This window comes from Esox lucius, chromosome 10 (genome assembly GCF_011004845.1).
Source record: "Esox lucius isolate fEsoLuc1 chromosome 10, fEsoLuc1.pri, whole genome shotgun sequence".
NCBI classification, from domain to species: domain Eukaryota; kingdom Metazoa; phylum Chordata; class Actinopteri; order Esociformes; family Esocidae; genus Esox; species Esox lucius.
The window spans coordinates 18841504-18860272 of record NC_047578.1 but is presented as its reverse complement, the minus strand read 5'-3'; the positions used below and the strand labels follow the sequence as shown (position 1 = coordinate 18860272).

Below are 18769 nucleotides of genomic sequence, written 5' to 3'. Positions count from 1 at the left end.
ACAACCGAGGTATGCAGCAAAGCATTTGTGAAGCCACAACACGCACAACCTTGAGGCGGATGGGCTACAACAGCAGAAGACCTCACCGGGAACCACTCATCTCCACTACAAATAGGAAAAAGAGGCTACAATTTGCATGAGCTCACGAAAATTGGACTGTTGAAGACTGGAAAAATATTGCCTGGTCGGATGAGTCTCGATTTCTGTTGAGGCATTCAGATGGTAGAGTCAGAATTTGGCGTAAACAGAATGAGAACATGGATCCATCATGCCTTGTTACCACTGTTTAGGCTGGTGGTGTAATGGTGTGGGGGATGTTTTCATGGCACACTTTAGGCCCCTTAGTGCCAATTGGGCATCGTTTAAATGCCACGGCCTTCCTGAACATTGTTTCTGACCATGTCCATCCCTTTATGACCACCATGTACCCATCCTCTGATGGCTACTTCCAGCAGGATAATGCACCATGTCACAAAACTTGAATCATTTCAAATTGGTTTCTTGAACATGACAAAGAGTTCACTGTACTGAAATGGCCCCCACAGTCACCAGATCTCAACCCAATAGAGCATCTTTGGGATGTGGTGGAACGGGAGCTTCGTGCCCTGGATGTGCATCCCACAAATCTCCATCAACTGCAAGATGCTATCCTATGAATATGGGCCAACATTTCTAAAGAATGCTTTCAGCACCTTGTTGAATCAATGCCACGTAGAATTAAGGCAGTTCTGAAGGCGAAAGGGGGTCAAACACAGTATTAGTATGGTGTTCCTAATAATCCTTTAGGTGAGAGTATGTGTTAGTACTGATCATTAGGGCTGTAATGGTGTTGTTATTTTGATCAGTGGTATGGACTGACCACTGTCTACTGGCCTCAGGTGTTTTGGGGAGAACCAGAGCTCCCGACAGTTGTCAGTCTTGTATCAGTGATGGTCTGGTTTTTCATAATTAGATTCCTGGCCCTCTGTGTATTTACAACTGGACCAAGAAATGTAATGATAATGTGGTATGTCTGTTCCCTTTCTTCTCCACATGTTCCTCTTGCCATCACTCTGGTACATGATCCTCTTTTTCCTCAACAATACCTTTTCCCAAAACTCTGCAGGCTCTATTTGAAATTCTAATCAGACCTTGAACATTGCAGTCCAGCTTCTGTAGTTCAGATGGTGAAGTCTGCATGTATCTGTTCCTGAAGCATAATACATCCTGAACTGTATTCCTGCTGAGTAGGACATTTGTTAAATTTTTGCGTGTGTCCGTAGGCGATTCACTCTGATTTATCTGCCACATGATAGCCAACATGACATTTGTAAGTTTTTGGTTGTCGAACAGAAGCACCAGACTCCAAATTCATAGACTAGAATTATGGCATTGACAGCTTTGTAGTGTGTGCTAAAGGAGCAAACACACTCATCTGCACAGAGAGAAACAGCTGTGAAGTCATTTAACCAAATACTTTTGAAACCCTAAAGGGTGATGTCCACAGCGTGTTGTAAATCTGATTGGTTCATCCAATATGTCCCCATTTGAAGAGGCCAATCACAGCAGCAGCTTTCCAATTCTGGGGGATATTAGATATTGTAGTGAGTGTTTGAACAGGTAGGCAATAGGAGCAGCAGAAATATTGCAAAGGTGGACAGCTTGTGAAATAATGAGTTCAGATCATAGAGCACAGCAGACAGTCAATTGTCCTCCCCCAGTTTCCTTAATAAGTTCCTCAATTGCAATTATTGGAACAAACTACATTTAATGATCTCTAAGTAATTCCTAGATTAATGCACAATCAACATATTGCTACTTCCACTCGTATGCAGAGAGGTGTTTTTAGAAGCAGGGATGTCGCTAGACCTACAGTGGGGAGAACGAGTATTTGATACACTGCCGATTTTTCAGGTTTTCCCACTTACAAAGCATGTAGAAGTCTGTATTATTATCATAGGTACACTTAAACTGTGAGTGACGGAATCTAAAACAAAAATCCAGAAAATCACATTGTATGATTTTTAAGTAATTCATTAGCATTTTATTGCAAATTTTAATTGATTTTCTATTAGGTTCAGGTCTGGAGACTGGCTTGGTGATGTACTCCATTGCTCTTTCAGCTGATCAATCATTAGGGATGTTGGAGTCTGATTATAATATTGTACAGAGATCTCTTTTACAGCTTAAACTTGTTTTAAATTCAAAGAAAACAAATGTTATGTTTTTTTCTAGGTCCAAATTCTCAGTTAGAAACATATTTGTACTCACTAGCTTGGATGCTATGCAAATCAAACAGGTCTCTGCATATAAATACTTAGGGGCATGGTTAGATGATAGGCTTTCTTTTAAAAAACTTTACTGAACTGGGAAAAAAGGAACAATTAGGTAAGGGTCCTTTAAAGAAACAGGGCTTGTATGTCCTCTGCTAAAAGAAGAAAAGATTTTCAGGCTTCTTTCATGTCCGTCTTAGATAATGCTAATATTATCTACATGCACGCTTCAGCAAACACATTAAAACCCCTGGATGCTATTTACCAGCACTCAGGTCTATCGGTGATAGTTACAGAACGCATCACTGTATTCAATATCAACATGTGGGTTGGGCCAGATCACAGACGTGGATTGCATTAAAGACTCCAGCAGTCTCCACAGAGTTGGGTATGTTGTGAAAATTACTAGTGGGAAAGGCACAGAGACTGTAGATTATTTTCACAATTGATATGTTTTGCATATTTTTAAATGGTTTTATTTTAATTTTGTTTGTGTGCCTAACTGTACATGTAAACATGACTTCACAGCGCCTCAAAAGAGGTCCAGGTCTCAGTCTATTTTCCCTTTTAAAATAATGTTTAAATGAAAATAAATGAAATAACCTTTCAGAAGAGTTCACATTGTTTTGCATCTGAGCTACATGAAAGGAAAAATGGAGAGAGAGATGTACTGCAAGTCAAAAGTTTGGACACCCTTGCCCATTAGTTTGGACACACTTGCCCACTAGTTTGGACACACTTGCCCACTAGTATGGACACACTTGCCCACTAGTTTGGACACCCTTGCCCATTGGTTTGGACACACTTACCCAATAGTTTGGACACACTTACCCATTAGTTTGGACACAGCCATTCAAGTGTGTCCAACCTTTTGACTAGTAGTTTATTAACCTCCTGAGAGCCTGTATCCACATATGAGGACACTGTTTTAGGCCTCCTGCACCATGTACTTCATTCTGCTTAACCTAAACCTATTGTCCTTATTGGAGGACAGTCAGCGCCATGCTTAGATAGCATACTCATATCAGGTCCACCAATCCCATATAGCTAAGAGAAATAAAAAATGCATACATTATCAAAGTTCAGGTCTTGGGAGGTTACTATAAAATGTAACGTGTTGTTTATGTGTGGGTTATTATTATTATTATTATTATTATTATATTATTCTAATCAACTGAATTAAGTTGATTTTGTTATTTAGTTCTGTTAGGCGTTGACACTTAATCACTACAGTCTTCACTCTATGTAAATATGTTTTGCATATCTGTCATGTCTCACTGCTCCACACACTTAAAGAGTCCAGTGTTGATCAGTGACTGTTCAGTCCTTTCAGAGACACTGACACACAGTACAATGATGATGATGTCACTGATTCTACTGGGGACCCTGGGGCTCCTTGTTCAGGGTAAGAGACACTTTGACCAACTTAGATTCATTCATCATGGGACTTGGTTCACACAGATACATTGTTAATGATGTAATTGGATAATAGGTGTTTACATTTGGACATTAGGGGATTTTTATTTGGTAGATATTCAAACATATGATAACCAGTTTTTTCATATTTATTTTATTTTTCAGAATCTTCAGCAGATATAATCCTGACCCAATCTCCTAAATCTCGGTCTGTTAGTGCAGGAGAGACTGTGTCCATCAGCTGTACAGCCAGTTCAGATGTTAGTGATAATCTCAACTGGTACCTGCAAAAACCTGGAGAAGCTCCTAAACTTCTAGTTTATTATGCTACAGAGCTTGAGTCAGGTATTCCAGATCGTTTCAGTGGGAGTGGATCTGGTTCTCAATACACTCTGACCATCAGTGGAATCCAGGGTGAAGATGCAGGAGATTATTACTGTCAGCAGTATGACAGCACCCCGTTCACACAGTGTTAGAGCATCGTACAAAAACCTCCCACAGTTAAAGAGGAACTGCTCTGAATCAAAACCTACAAAGCGAATAAACCCTTATAGAAAGGATTGTAACTTCATCAAAAACAATGGAATAGAACACAATAATGTAACTTTACATTTGCATACAAATCAACTTTTGCTACATTTATTTCAATAATTTAGCAAATGACAGAACAAACAACCCCACTGAGACCACCACAGGATTCAGACCTAGTGCACAAACTGGTTGAATCATCGTTGTTTCCTGGTCATTTCAGTTAAAACATAACACATTATGAAAGTCTGTGAGTAAAACTGATTGGATTTGGAAAGTCAACATTGTTTTCAATTATTATACAATATTTGTAAGTCACCAATAAATGTACAAGTTATGCAGGATCTTAATTTGACCAGTATTGTTACAGCATAATAATCCTGCATGAAAAGAATTCACCCAGACCACAGGGATAGTTGATATGTGGTCAGGCTAATAGCTGACCAACATTGGACTATGATGCAACATTGAGAAAATTATCTACATACTGATCCTTTCTGTAAAATGTTATTGTTCATGTTATGAAACATTAAGTAACATTATTTACACTAAGTTCTAATAAGAACAATAGTATCTGGGTTAAGATCCTTTGGTTTGCTCAAGGAGTATTTGAAACAAGTTTGTTAGAAAAGCTGTTTAAAGTAAGCACATGTATTTCACAGAAACAAGCGGTCACACAGACACATCTGAATAAAACCTAAATTGGTCTCAGTCCTGATTATCTAAAGGTTATAAGATTGTGCTGGTGAACCTTGATATGTGAGTCCTCATAACCATGTTTCCATGACTAAAGACCATCTCAATGGTTACACAGGAGTCTGGCATGGACAGCACATCTCTGACCACTAGAAATGGGCCAGGGAATTATTGGTATTTATTTGGTATTTGGTATTTATAAATATTTTCCATTGTGCAACACATGTTCCCCTTCTACTGTACAACTTCCGAAAGTGGAACAAATTATTCTAGGTTCTTTCAACATGGTTTGCTACTGCTATTCTTGGATTGCTTAACGCTAAAAAGATAGCTAACCTGGTTAAAAGAAACTATGAGTGAACTCTAACATTTAACTGTCTCCTCTGAAAACGGCTCATGGCCTTTTGCAGAAAATGTAACCAGATGACGCTGCAATCACTCTAGCTCTCCCCTGCTGTCCCTAAAGAGGAGAGTTGTGTGCATAGACAGATTGTACAACAATTACGATTTCTGAATTTAAACAAATTGTAGATATTCTTCATTACTCTCCTCTAACTATTCAGAGGTCTGACTATTAGCCTGCCAGTATTTAACCATATCAATGGGTTGGTAGGGAATTGATGTAAATCATAAAACACATGCATTTCCAGGGGTGGAGTGACATACTGAGCAGCAAAATAGTATTTAAATTAAGATCCCACAGTCCATTATAATTAAAAGCCATTGATGATCCGTGTAGCTCAGTTGTTAAACAAGGCACTTGCAACATAATAGTTTTGGGTTTGATTCCCATGAGGGTTCTTTACTGGAAGACATTCTGGATGTCTGCTAATGATACCTTTGATCTGAGTTCCCAATATGAATATTATTCAGTGTGAAGTCTGGCTTCCCAACTCATGTTCATTTCTCTAATGAGACTCACAGCTGCCTGTACCCAGAGGATTTGAGGCTGGGACATTGTGACCTGTGAGGGTGAAACTCAGATTTGCATGAGCAGGATGACTGTAACGCTCCCATAGTAGAGCAGCACCAGATGTTCATCTGTCCCCAGAGACTTCTAGTGAGTTTAGAGCATGAGGCTTCAGTATTAGTATATCATGATAACCAGTGTGGGTTTTATATTAGAACATACAGCTTCAGTTTTAGTATATGATAATAAAGACCAGTGAGTTTAAAGATCCTGGTTTCTGTATCAGCAGTTTTTAGGAAGAACTTTGTGAACTACAGAACATTGTTCATTGTTTAAATAATTTTCAATTGTTGGGCTGTTCATATTTGCAGAAATAAACAAGGAAACTTAAACCATTCATGAAGAATTCTTATTTCTATTTAATTCAACAGTGTTGTCCAAGGAAGTGGTTATGATTGCAAACACCTTTACAATTGTATTGTTACAACATATAAGCCAAGAAGCAAATACATTAAAACATCATATGAAATAGGCCATGAAAATAAATGCTATAAGCTCCATGCAGCTGGATGAAGGATTCAGAGGAGGAGCTCATTCAGAACACTGGTCTCTCCTCAGTGACTCAGACAGAGGAGCCTGGGAGCCCTGGTTGGCCTCACAGGTCACAGAGCCCACCTTCCTCCACTGATCCACAGGGAGGGTCAGCGTGCTGCTCCAGCTGTAGAGGCCATTCTTGTCCAGGACCCCGGGGCTCCCCGTCACCTCCCGGGTGGTGCTGACTCCATCTACCTTCCAGTTCAGACTCCAGCCTGAGGGGAAGCCCTTGTTAGCCAGACACATGAGAGTGGCCTTTCCCTGCTGCAGCTCCACACTGGAGGGGGGAAGGACTGTCAGGGTGGGACGGACATCACCTAGAAGACAGGAAGTTAGAGAGAGACGACTGAATGAACAGACTTAGAAAACCATAATGATGCAACAGTTAACTTCAGTTATAAATTACTATTCAAAATGTTTATCAGTTTGTTTCTGTTCCTCAAACAGACTATTTAGTTGTTCCGTGACTCATTTCATTTCCCTTTGTGTCGCTACCGAAGCATTTAACTATATGAGAAGACTGAAAATAGATTAATCTAACTATTTCAGCATAATTCTTCCTCTTTCAAACTACAGTTCATTATGAATATTCATTATTTTAGAAGACATTGCACAAAATATATTTAAAATTCTTGTTTAATTATTAGAATATCTGTTAAAAATAATAATGCTGATCATTTATGTTCTGGTTGACTGTAACAATACAACTATAAAATTAGAAGACAGATTAAATCATTGGACTGTTTTTCTGACTATTAAAGGATTATGAGTACATTTATATTGCCATTTGACTATATTGCAATTCAGAGCAGGACTTTGCAAGATTGCATTATTGCAATAGATGGGAAATTCTGAAGAAAATAAAAACAAAGTACCACCTTGCAGCAGTAAAAGTCGATTTTAGTTGATTAGATTATAAAAATCCAATATATATCAAGAAGATAAAATAATTGTTATCATACTATCTCATTAATCTTAATCATGAAAGGTTTTGTAGTAAAACAGTTGACTGTTTCTGTTATTATTGAAAGAAAATGATTAAGTTTAACATATTTTGTTAGATTCCTAGGAACAGTTGGTCTTTGATTTGAAACAGAGTTTCTTAACTCCACATTCAACAAGGTTTTAAACAAAAGTATGTTCTGCTTTTACCAGATATTGACTTCTATGAAGAGAATACCTATTTAACAAACACAATGTAATAATCCATCGTTTTAAGTGGTTTCTCATTTTACAAGAGTATTATTGTTTCTGAATGAATAAAATATATCAATAATAAATCAAATATATTACAAAGTACACTTAATTTAATATATATTGAATTATTAGATATAGTGTGGATAAGTACTTACTTCCAATGTCCAGTCTAGTGCCTCCACCAAAAGTGTACCACAGTGATACAAAGTCATTCAGTGGCCGTACAAAAACCTCTGACACTACAGACACAACTCTGCCACTTTGAAAAGCTCAATTTAGCCAAACCTCTCAGTTTTACACACTTATAATAAATACACACTGTCAACACTGTTAGATACATTAAATATTATTAATTTAAAATGTACAATTCTCAATGCAAATAAAGGAATCACAATGTCTCCTAAATTACTGCTTTTGTACTTTTAATTTGAGGGAGTTACAAATAAAAATATTTATATGAGATTTATATTTTTTGTTTATATTTCAGTCAAGTGAAATCAAAGTTTTATCAAAGTTTTATGTGACGACTTACTAAGACTCCTCCACCAGAAGTTCACCAGAGTAATTAAGTATCTTGCTGTACAAAAACCTCCCTACAGACACAGAGGGTAACAGAGACACTGGACTGCTAAATAACTCCTCATTACTCCTTTATCACTGAGTGTACCTACTGGTACACTCTGGAACTTCAGTGGTATTGAAAGTACTGAGGACTAAATTGATACAGTAACTCAACCCATTGAATCAACTCATCATACAATTAAAATAGAAGGGAGGCGCAAATGTAATATTAATTCAACATAAATAAAGAGGATTAAACAATCACACTGAGTTTTCGTGACATTTAATTTGGCTTTATGACCCTGTCTCAACGCACCTCATCTGGAGATCTGACCCCCGTTCAAAAGTCTGCATACTGTGGATAATTAATTTATTGTTATATCCTTATTTATTCATTGTTCTGTTAGAAGGTCCTTGTAATCTGTATGCTTGAAACATTACGTATACTAATAGACTTGTCTTTCCTTATCAGCAACCCATGATGTCTCTAGGACATGGGCCTAGCAGAAACCACTAGAAGAATTCTCCCTTTTGGTGGTACGTCTTAATAGCAGCAGTGGGGCTCCTGCTCCTTGTATTATAGAGGTGAACAGGACTCTATTCCTTATGGAGAGAGCTGGGTTAGCAAAACCACTAATAGTAACATGCCCCTGCTGTCGTGTGTGAGCTTTCATCAAGTTGTCTGGTCAACCGACATTCTATGATTACCTATGTCTCCTGGATCTATGTCTGTATGCAAACCTTGCATTCCCTAGGCTCCATCACAGCAAAAACAATTCTTTGTATGTACATTTTGCAAGTGCTGATTGTCACCTGACCAGATGAAAAGGAATATAAGTAATGATCATTTACAGAGATGCCAAAACTTAAATTAGTATAGCCAATCTGAGATTTCCAAGATGCTGTTTGTAAGGGAATAACTACTGTAATTCAAGATTCCCAAGAACCTATAAGAGGGAAATTATAACCATGTGAAGGTGAACCGACTGGTTCTCAACTGTTACTAAGGTGGTTAGAGTCCACCTCGGGTGGTTACAGTCCCCCTTGCATGACAGGTGTGTGTAACAAAACGTTTTGGGTCACATTACTCCCCTTGGTGGGTTGCAGTAGCAGCGTCTGAAGAATCCCTATAGCCAAGCAAAGGCCGGTCCTAAGGGAATCCATCCATCCATCTTCTCCCGCTTTATCCGGGGCCGGGTCGCGGGGGCAGCAGTCTAAGCAGGGATGCCCAGACTTCCCTCTCCCCAGACACTTCCTCTAGCTCTTCCGGGGGGACACCGAGGCGTTCCCAGGCCAGCCGGGAGACATAGTCCCTCCAGCGTGTCCTAGGTCTTCCCCGGGGTCTCTTCCCGGTGGGACGGGACCGGAACACCTTCCCAGGAAGGCGTTCCGGAGGCATCCGAAAAAGATGCCCAAGCCACCTCAGCTGACCCCTCTCGATGTGGAGGAGCAGCGGCTCTACTCTGAGCTCCTCCCGGGTGACCGAGCTTCTCACCCTATCTCTAAGGGATCGCCCGGCCACCCTGCGGAGAAAGCTCATTTCGGCCGCCTGTATCCGGGATCTTGTCCTTTCGGTCATGACCCAAAGCTCATGACCATAGGTGAGAGTAGGAACGTAGATTGACTGGTAAATCGAGAGCTTCGCCTTGCGGCTCAGCTCTTTCTTCACCACGACAGACCGATACATCGACTGCATTACTGCAGAAGCTGCACCGATCCGTCTGTCAATCTCCCGTTCCATCCTTCCCTCACTCGTGAACAAGACCCCTAGATACTTAAACTCCTCCACTTGAGGCAGGCACTCTCCACCAACCTGAAGTGGGCAAGCCACCCTTTTCCGACTGAGGACCATGGCCTCAGATTTGGAGGTACTGATTTTCATCCCCACCGCTTCACACTCGGCTGCAAACCGTCCCAGTGCATGCTGAAGGTCCTGGTTAGAAGGGGCCAACACGACAACATCATCTGCAAAGAGCAGAGACGAAATTGTGTGGTCCCCAAACCTGACACCCTCCGGCCCCTGGCTGCGCCTAGAAATTCTGTCCATAAAAATTACGAACAGAACCGGTGACAAAGGGCAGCCCTGCCGGAGTCCAACATGCACTGGGAACAAGTCTGACTTACTGCCGGCAATGCGGACCAAGCTCCTGCTTCGGTTGTACAGGGACCTGACAGCCCTTAGCAAAGGACCCAGGACCCCATATTCCCCAAGCACCCTCCACAAGATGCCGCGAGGGACACAGTCGAATGCTTTCTCCAAATCCACAAAACACATGTGGATTGGTTGGGCAAACTCCCATGAACCCTCCAACACCCCGTAGAGGGTATAGAGCTGGTCCAGTGTTCCACGGCCCGGACGAAAACCACACTGTTCCTCCTGAATCCGAGGTTCTACTATCGGCCGTATTCTCCTCTCCAGAACCCTGGCATAGACTTTCCCGGGGAGGCTGAGAAGTGTGATCCCCCTATAGTTGGAACACACCCTCCGGTCCCCCTTCTTAAAAAGAGGGACCACCACCCCGGTCTGCCATCCCAGAGGCACTGTCCCCGACCGCCACGCGATGTTGCACAGGCGTGTCAACCAAGACAGCCCCACAACATCCAGAGACTTGAGGTACTCAGGGCGGATCTCATCCACCCCCGGTGCCTTGCCACCGAGGAGTTTCTTGACCACCTCAGTGACTTCAGCCCGGGTGATGGACGAGTCCACCTCTGAGCCCTCATCCTCTGCTTCCTCAATGGAAGACGTGTCAGCGGGATTGAGGAGATCCTCAAAGTACTCCTTCCACCGCCCGACGACATCCTCAGTTGAGGTCAACAGCTGCCCACCTCTACTGTAAACAGCGTTGGTAGGGCACTGTTTCCCTCTCCTGAGGCGCCGGATGGTTTGCCAGAATCTCTTCGAGGCCAGCCGATAGTCCTTCTCCATGGCCTCACCGAACTCCTCCCAGGCCCGAGTTTTTGCCTCCACAACCACCCGGGCTGCAGCCCGCTTGGCCTGTCGGTACCCGTCAGCTGCCTCAGGAGTCCCACAAGCCAACCAGGCCTGATAGGACTCCTTCTTCAGCTTGACGGCATCCCTTACTTCCGGTGTCCACCACCGGGTTCGGGGATTGCCGCCTCGACAGGCACCGGAGACCTTACGGCCACAGCTCCGAGCGGCCGCTTCGACAATGGCGGTGGAGAACATGGTCCACTCGGACTCAATATCTCCAACCTCCCTCGGGATCCAGTCGAAACTCTGCCGGAGGTGGGAGTTAAAGATCTCTCTGACAGGAGACTCGGCCAGACGTTCCCAGCAGACCCTTACAGTACGCTTGGGCCTGCCGAGTCTGTCCAGCTTCCTCCCCCGCCATCGGATCCAACTCACCACCAGGTGGTGATCAGTTGACAGCTCCGCCCCTCTCTTCACCCGAGTGTCCAAGACATACGGCCGCAGGTCAGATGAGACGACAACAAAGTCGATCATCGACCTGCGGCCTAGGGTGTCCTGGTGCCACGTGCACTGATGGACACCCTTATGCTTGAACATGGTGTTCGTTATGGACAAACTGTGACTAGCACAGAAGTCCAATAATTGAACACCACTCGGGTTCAGATCCGGGGGGCCGTTCCTCCCAATCACGCCCCTCCAGGTGTCACTGTCGTTGCCCACGTGGGCGTTGAAGTCCCCCAGTAGAACAATAGAGTCCCCAGTCGGAGCACTTTCCAGCACCCCTCCCAGAGACTCCAAGAAGGTCGGGTACTCTGCACTGCCGTTCGGCCCGTAGGCACAAACAACAGTGAGAGACCTATCCCCGACCCGTAGGCGCAGGGAAACGACCCTCTCGTTCACCGGGGTAAACTCCAACACATGGCGAATATTTAAGTAAAATCTGTTATATCCAAGATGCATTAGGTGAGTAGCTAAAGACAATCTCTACACTGTTAACAGAAGTTTGAATGGCCGGCATTGAATGGGTGTTTGAGTGAGCGAGCGATTGAGTAAGTAATGTGTGCGCGCTCAACGCAGTGAGGCTTGGGATTGTGTGTGTATTGAAGAACTTACATAACTGTCATGGGGAAATCCATGTGTGAAACCATTGCAAGTACACCACTGTACTTGTTTTATTGCTATGATATGTGTTCTGTTAGAAAACAGTAGCAACAGGCAGATACCAAAGACTGCTATATTTGGGAGCATATGGAACTTTTTCTAAGACACTTCAAGCACTGACACCGCCATAGCAAATTATATGCCAAGTTATGCTGGTGATTTTCACTTAATCTTGCCTATTTGAAGATATTTGGAAAGTTATTATTGTCCTCTTATTTTAGAGATGTAGATCTTTTTAAGTAAGTGATTTGAAACATTGTAACGTTTAGAGTAGAACAGGATCCAAACGCGAACACGAAATGCAAAGAAAAGGCTTTTAATCAGGGAAAAAACAAAAGGAACCAAAAACACACAAGGAACAGTCAGGCAGGAAAACCAAGGACTGGTGGAGGGGACAGACATAAATGAAGCATACAACACAATGACCGACAAAGTTAACAGAAGAGGGCAAACTATATAGGGAGCTAACGAGAACTAAACCACAAACAGGTGAAACCTATCAGGACCAAAAGGGACAGGGCACAAACAAAATAGGCTACGTACAAACAAAATGAAGAGGAACCAAACAGAACTTAAAATTAATTTTGGGTAATATTGACAAGAAACCTATTTTATTTGGCAGAATAATAAGAAATCAAACTAATTACCACAAAAAGCTAACCTTATCACAACTACTCCAAGCCTGGGCAGTCTTTGTCACTCGGATTTAGGCCATTCATTCATTCATTCATTCATTCATCTTCTTCCGCTTCATCCGGGGCCGGGTCGTGGGGGCAGCAGTCTAAGCAGAGATGCCCAGACTTCCCTCTCCCCAGACACTTCCTCCAGCTCTTCCGGGGGGACACTGAGGCGTTCCTAGGCCAGCCGGGAGACATAGTCCCTCCAGCGTGTCCTAGGTCTTCCCCGGGGTCTCCTCCCGGTGGGACGGGACCGGAACACCTTCCCAGGAAGGCGTTCCGGAGGCATCCGAAACAGATGCCCAAGCCACCGCAGCTGACCCCTCTCGATGTGGAGGAGCAGCGGCTCTACTCCAAGCTCCTCCCGGGTGACCGGGCTTCTCACCCTATCTCTAAGGGATCGCCCAGCCACCCTGCGGAGAAAGCTAATATCGGCCGCCTGTATCCGGGATCTTGTCCTTTCCATTTAAATAGAAAAAAAAAAAAAACATGAACATTTAAAAAAGGGTAAACGTACGGGTCCATACGCTTAACTCATCTGGAACACGTATTACTCTACAGGTTGGCGACTTATCAAATGCCCCGCACGTACAGGTGGTAACTACAGGGTGTCCGTAGGTCCGTGGCAGACAAAGCTGCGAAGGAGGCTGCTCAGATGTCTCTTATTGGTGCTGTAACTCGTTCTGCTACTAAACATTTCATTGTCCATGTTACACTGTTGACCATATCCGTGACCTGCAGACGGCTGTCGCCGAGGCTGACAAACAAACCTTGGTGAAAGCCGGCAAACGATATTGCTTGGTAATAGACAAACTTCAAAGTTGGGTGGTGTTCAGAATCCCAGGAGGAAGACAAATTCAAGCACAGAGCGCTGGTTTAATAGAGGCAACCGTCTCATCTCATTTTCATCCGCTTATCCGGTATCGGGTCGCGGGGGCAGCAGCTCCAGCAGGGGACCCCAAATTTCCCTTTCCCAAGCCACATTTGCCAGCTCTGACTGGGGGATCCCAAGGCGTTCCCAGGACAGTGTCGAAATATAATCTCTCCACCTAGTCCTGGGCCTACCCCGAGGTCTCCTCCCAGCTGGACGTGCCTGGAACACCTCCCTAGGGAGACGTCCTGGAGGCATCCTTACCAGATGCCCGAACCACCTCAACTGGCTCCTTTCGATACAAAGGACCAGCGGCTCTACTCTGAGTTCCTCATGGATGGCTGAGCTTCTCTATCCCTAAGGGAGAAGCCAGCCACCCTTCTGAGAAAACCCATTTCAGCCGCTTGAACTCGCGATCTAGAGGCAACCGTACAAAACGTTAATATAAGAGAATGGTCAGTCAAAACAGGCAATGGTAAAAACCAGGAGAGTCCAACCAGCGTAGGTGAAGGTACAGGAGGAGTAAGGCGATGCTCGTGGTCAGAGAACTGGCTGAAGGTCGGGGTCAGGATCTCTGTAGCGAAGGCACAAGAGGATTAGGCAGAAACGTGGTCAGTGAGGGAGGACAAAGGCAATTCGGTACACGGAAGACAAACTGTAAACCGCTACGATCAGGACTGGAGCTGGACTGTGAAATAATATCTTGCGAGGTCTGAAGGGAACTAAATAGTGGTGCTGATGGATAACAGGTGAGTGAACAGGTGACTAGAATTCCGGTGATTGGGATCTGTGGAGCGATGTTGCGGTTGCCGGTTGAGGTGAGGGAGCAAGCTGGTACGTGGCGTCACAGGTGGAAGCTTTTCCAAAACAAAACAATGATGCGAAGACTGTTGTGAAATGTTTAATGAGAGAGTTCATACCAAGGTTTGGTGTACCAGAAATTCTTCCATCTGATCAAGGGAACTGAAGAAGTATCTGTAAACCGGTTGTTCCCAATTTAGGTAAAATATTCTCTACTGTCTCTAAGAAAAATGGATGACTAAATAAACAATGGAATGGTCTGCTATATTGACAGTAAGCTGGATATTTGGATTTTATTTGACTTAAAATGCTGCAATATAAACATGCTGGTTTAAACTAATTAGGAAGGGATTTCTGTATGTGTTTACAAATCCAGACGTGCAGACCCAATGTTAAACCCCACGTCATCACAAATGCTTTTAGGTGAGGTAATTCGGGTACATAAAACATACTTAGATCTTGGAGTTGTAGTAACAATGTATTTCTCCCCTCAGCGTGGAGAGAGGGGTGTCCACATGACATACGTTTGATTGGTCAGTATGTGGGTGAAAAATGGGGGAGAAGAACTTTAACTAATATATAGAAGAATGAGGTGGAGTAGGAGTTAACAGGTCTATGATAAACTGAAGCAGTTGTGAGGAATTTGTGGTATCTGTTTGGGTGATAGGATAATGTATGGTGTGATAAGGTGACTCATTTAGCAGTTTCTCATATTTTAATTGGCAAGCTAGCCAGGAGACTGTTGTTTTTGTCTTTTATTTTGTTCCTAAATGACCCAGTCTGGTTCAGAAAGTGTTGTTTGTTTTTAGTGGCCAGTATGGGTTAGATAGGCTCTAAAAAAACATGCATTTTCTTCAAGCAGTCTCCTCAATCAGAACATATATCAATTGGATAGGATTTTCAATTGTTGCCTGGAGTATTGTAGAAGGTACGTATTTGAGTCATGATCTTAAGTGAGCCTATTTTGCATTGATACCAACTTTTCATGTTACACATCTACAGTTAAATGATCAAAGGGATATTTAAATTTAATAAAAAAATAAATAAAAAAATCAAAGAAAATTTGGAGAGCTGGGTTACAGACTATGTTATATACAACAGAGGGTCCAAGGAGAGGTGGGTGACAGACTATGTTACATACAACAGAGGGTCCAAGGAGAGGTGGGTTACAGACTATGTTACATACAACAGAGGGTCCAAGGAGAGGTGGGTGACAGACTATGTTACATACAACAGAGGGTCCAAGGAGAGGTGGGTGACAGACTATGTTACATACAACAGAGGGTCCAAGGCTGGACCATTGACATCAGCCAGGAGCTGAACTCTATGAAAGAGAGGTAACCATCTGGACTGACTCATAGGAACAGGGACTCTCGACTACGGGACTTTGGGGTCATAGGGGGGTACAGCATAGACAGTAGTGGACACACATCAAATGTGGGACACCAAAATGGCTGCCAACATCACAAGATGGAAACAGTAACATCAATAAGGCTTTAAAGCACCGCAGTTTTCCCAAGGAACAAGTAGGAAGGTTGGATGAATGGAGAGGACCATGCAACACAACAGACTCCAACACCAGCCAGGAGCCAATCGTCAGGACAAGGGGAGATCAGGGAGCAGATGGGAGTTGGACTTTCATTTCTTAATTATTTTATTACTATTTTTAATCAGGGTCTTAGCAATTCACTGGCAAAACCCTTCTACATTTCTTTATTTGGTATTTCTTCACTATTATTATTCTTTTAGCCAATTTTGGTCTTTTGTATTTTGGCCGTATATTTGTATATTATGCTTTGTAAAACAATACCCATATAGCATCAAAAGACCAGTCTTTATTTATGTTGATATTTGTAACTTATTATCCATGAAAAATATAGAGAGAGAAGTCATAAATCTTTGAAAATTACACAAAAAAACACATTTTGTATATTTTCTAAATGTGTCATCGTCTGAAGAAATTGTAAAACCCTTGTGATAATTTTACACAACTCAGGTATTTCTTTGTAACATTCAGTCCCACCTTTTAATCATTAGTTGAGTATTATGTTTAGTATAATTTATTTGTATTTTTAGTATTGCAGTACCCTTTATATTAGGAGAATAGGTAAACTGATGCAATGTTTTGTCTTCTCCTTTCTCCTGTAAGGACTGTGTGACAGACCTCTAGCTCAATGCAAGGACACAAATTAGGAACAATCATGTGAAGTGAAACCTCTCTTTCCGTTTGGTACCTTCTGAGTTCCAGAACCAGATTCATGGCATAACAAATATTTTTTTGGGGAAAAGGCAGAAGGCCTGACCTCTTTGTTGTGTCTGGAATACATCTCCAATCAACAGTGAGACAGAACAGCACAACTTGAAATTGAACCTTGAGCCTTGTGCCCAACAGCAACAGATCTGAGGCACAGAGTGGCTCGCTATAGAAGGAGATGATCAAGATCAAGGCAGAGAGGCCTTTGTGTCGATAAGTCAACGGACAAGAACAACAACAGGACAATGTGCCAGGTGAAGGGAGAGGACTAGGGAGGAACTTCACACTTACATTTAGACTTTGACATGCATTGGTACAGAGGTTGTGTTATACTAGATCAAAGTGGAGCTTGAGGTCAAAACCTGTAACAAAAATGTATTAGCTAAATTAATATTCAAAAGCTAGAATTGGGATGGGAGTTGTAAAGATACACTGAATGCCTGAAAGAAACCTCTACTGGAGGAAATGGAAGGATTCCATTGGGAGGCACGAAAACGGTCCTGCTGAGCAGGAAAACAGTGGAAAACGTAACTGATCTGGGTTCCTGCGAAGGAAGCAACAACTAACAGGTCACTGCAGTTGTCCCGAATGGATGACAAGACAGATCTACGTCTCAAGGAAAGACACCTGGATCCAGGCCAGCCAACATTTACCAGATCAGAACAACATTCCAGCTCTAGGAAGTACGAACATCAGAGGACCCACCAACCCAAACAACCAGACAACTCAGAGGGCCTCATCAGAAATGAAAGGGAGAACCGGACATTATCATTAGTAACTGCCCTCACAACACCCACTAGAAGCTGAAACACACACTCCACACCGAGTTCATTGAAGAAGGGGAAAGCCCGAATGGGAAAAGCATATAATTTTAACTGACATTAGTCAACAACAACAAAAGATTTGTTTAAATGTAATTTTTTGATAACATCCCAAGCATGGCTGCAACAGAGTATGTCTAGATGACAACCTAGATTTCCCTCATTGGTTTTACTCAGTGTAAAGGTCTCTTACCATCACTGAAAAAAGGAGAGAAAACAACAGGGATAAATTAACTTTAGTAAAAATGTCATTTTGTCCAAACTTATGAGCACAACTGTTGTTAACCCCTAAGGGACTGTAAGGTTCTGTTCTGTTTGGTTTGTCTTTGTGAATGTAGACTGTTGTGTTTGGTTTTTGCCTTTTGTTCTGGTATTCACCCTGTCCTTGTCTTTATTGTTTCCACCTGGGCCTTGTTTGCACCCTCGTTGTGTCCCTATTTAAGGTCCTCCTGCCCTGGTGTTTCTTGTTGGTCATTGTCCTCAGTGTGTGATGTTGATGGTTCCTGTTCCTGCAGTTCGGTCCCTTTTATTTTTGTACTTTGAGTTCATTAAACACCCTTTTGCCTTTTTGGAATCCTCTACGCCTGTGTCCCCCTTCCCATGCTCAACAGTGACAGCGACGGTAGGAGTCAGTGACCCCACCTTGTCAGAAATCACCTCCAGTCCCGTTCAAAATGACTCTAAAGAGTTTCTGGGGGGGGGGGGGGGGGGGGTGCTCTACTCACTCTCATTTAATAGGCAATAAAATAGGTGCCAGTGTATCACTACTGTCTTCACTGTTATGCAAATAGGAGGTTTTGCATATCTGTCATGTCTCACTGCTCCACACACTTAAAGAGTCCAGTGTTGATCAGTGACTGTTCAGTCCTTTCAGAGACACTGACACACAGTACAATGATGATGTTGTCACTGATTCTACTGGGGACCCTGGGGCTCCTTGTTCAGGGTAAGAGACACTTTGACCAACTTAGATTCATTCATCATGGGACTTGGTTCACACAGACACATTGTTAATGATTGTATGTATATGGATTATTGGTGTTTACATTTGGACATCAGATGCTTTGGTAGATGGTAGATGTTCAATCATTTGAT

General features: G+C 42.8%; 2 gene segments (V, D, J or C); one reads left to right on the top strand and one right to left on the bottom strand.

Annotated features, from left to right (window-relative positions):
- The window catches only part of LOC106024155, a 40195-nt gene that overhangs the window by 2515 nt on the left and 18911 nt on the right, over positions 1-18769 (bottom strand).
- LOC117594980 lies at positions 3547-4286 on the top strand. The segment is given in 2 exon segments: positions 3547-3657; positions 3834-4286. Coding segments are annotated over 2 exon segments (363 nt in total).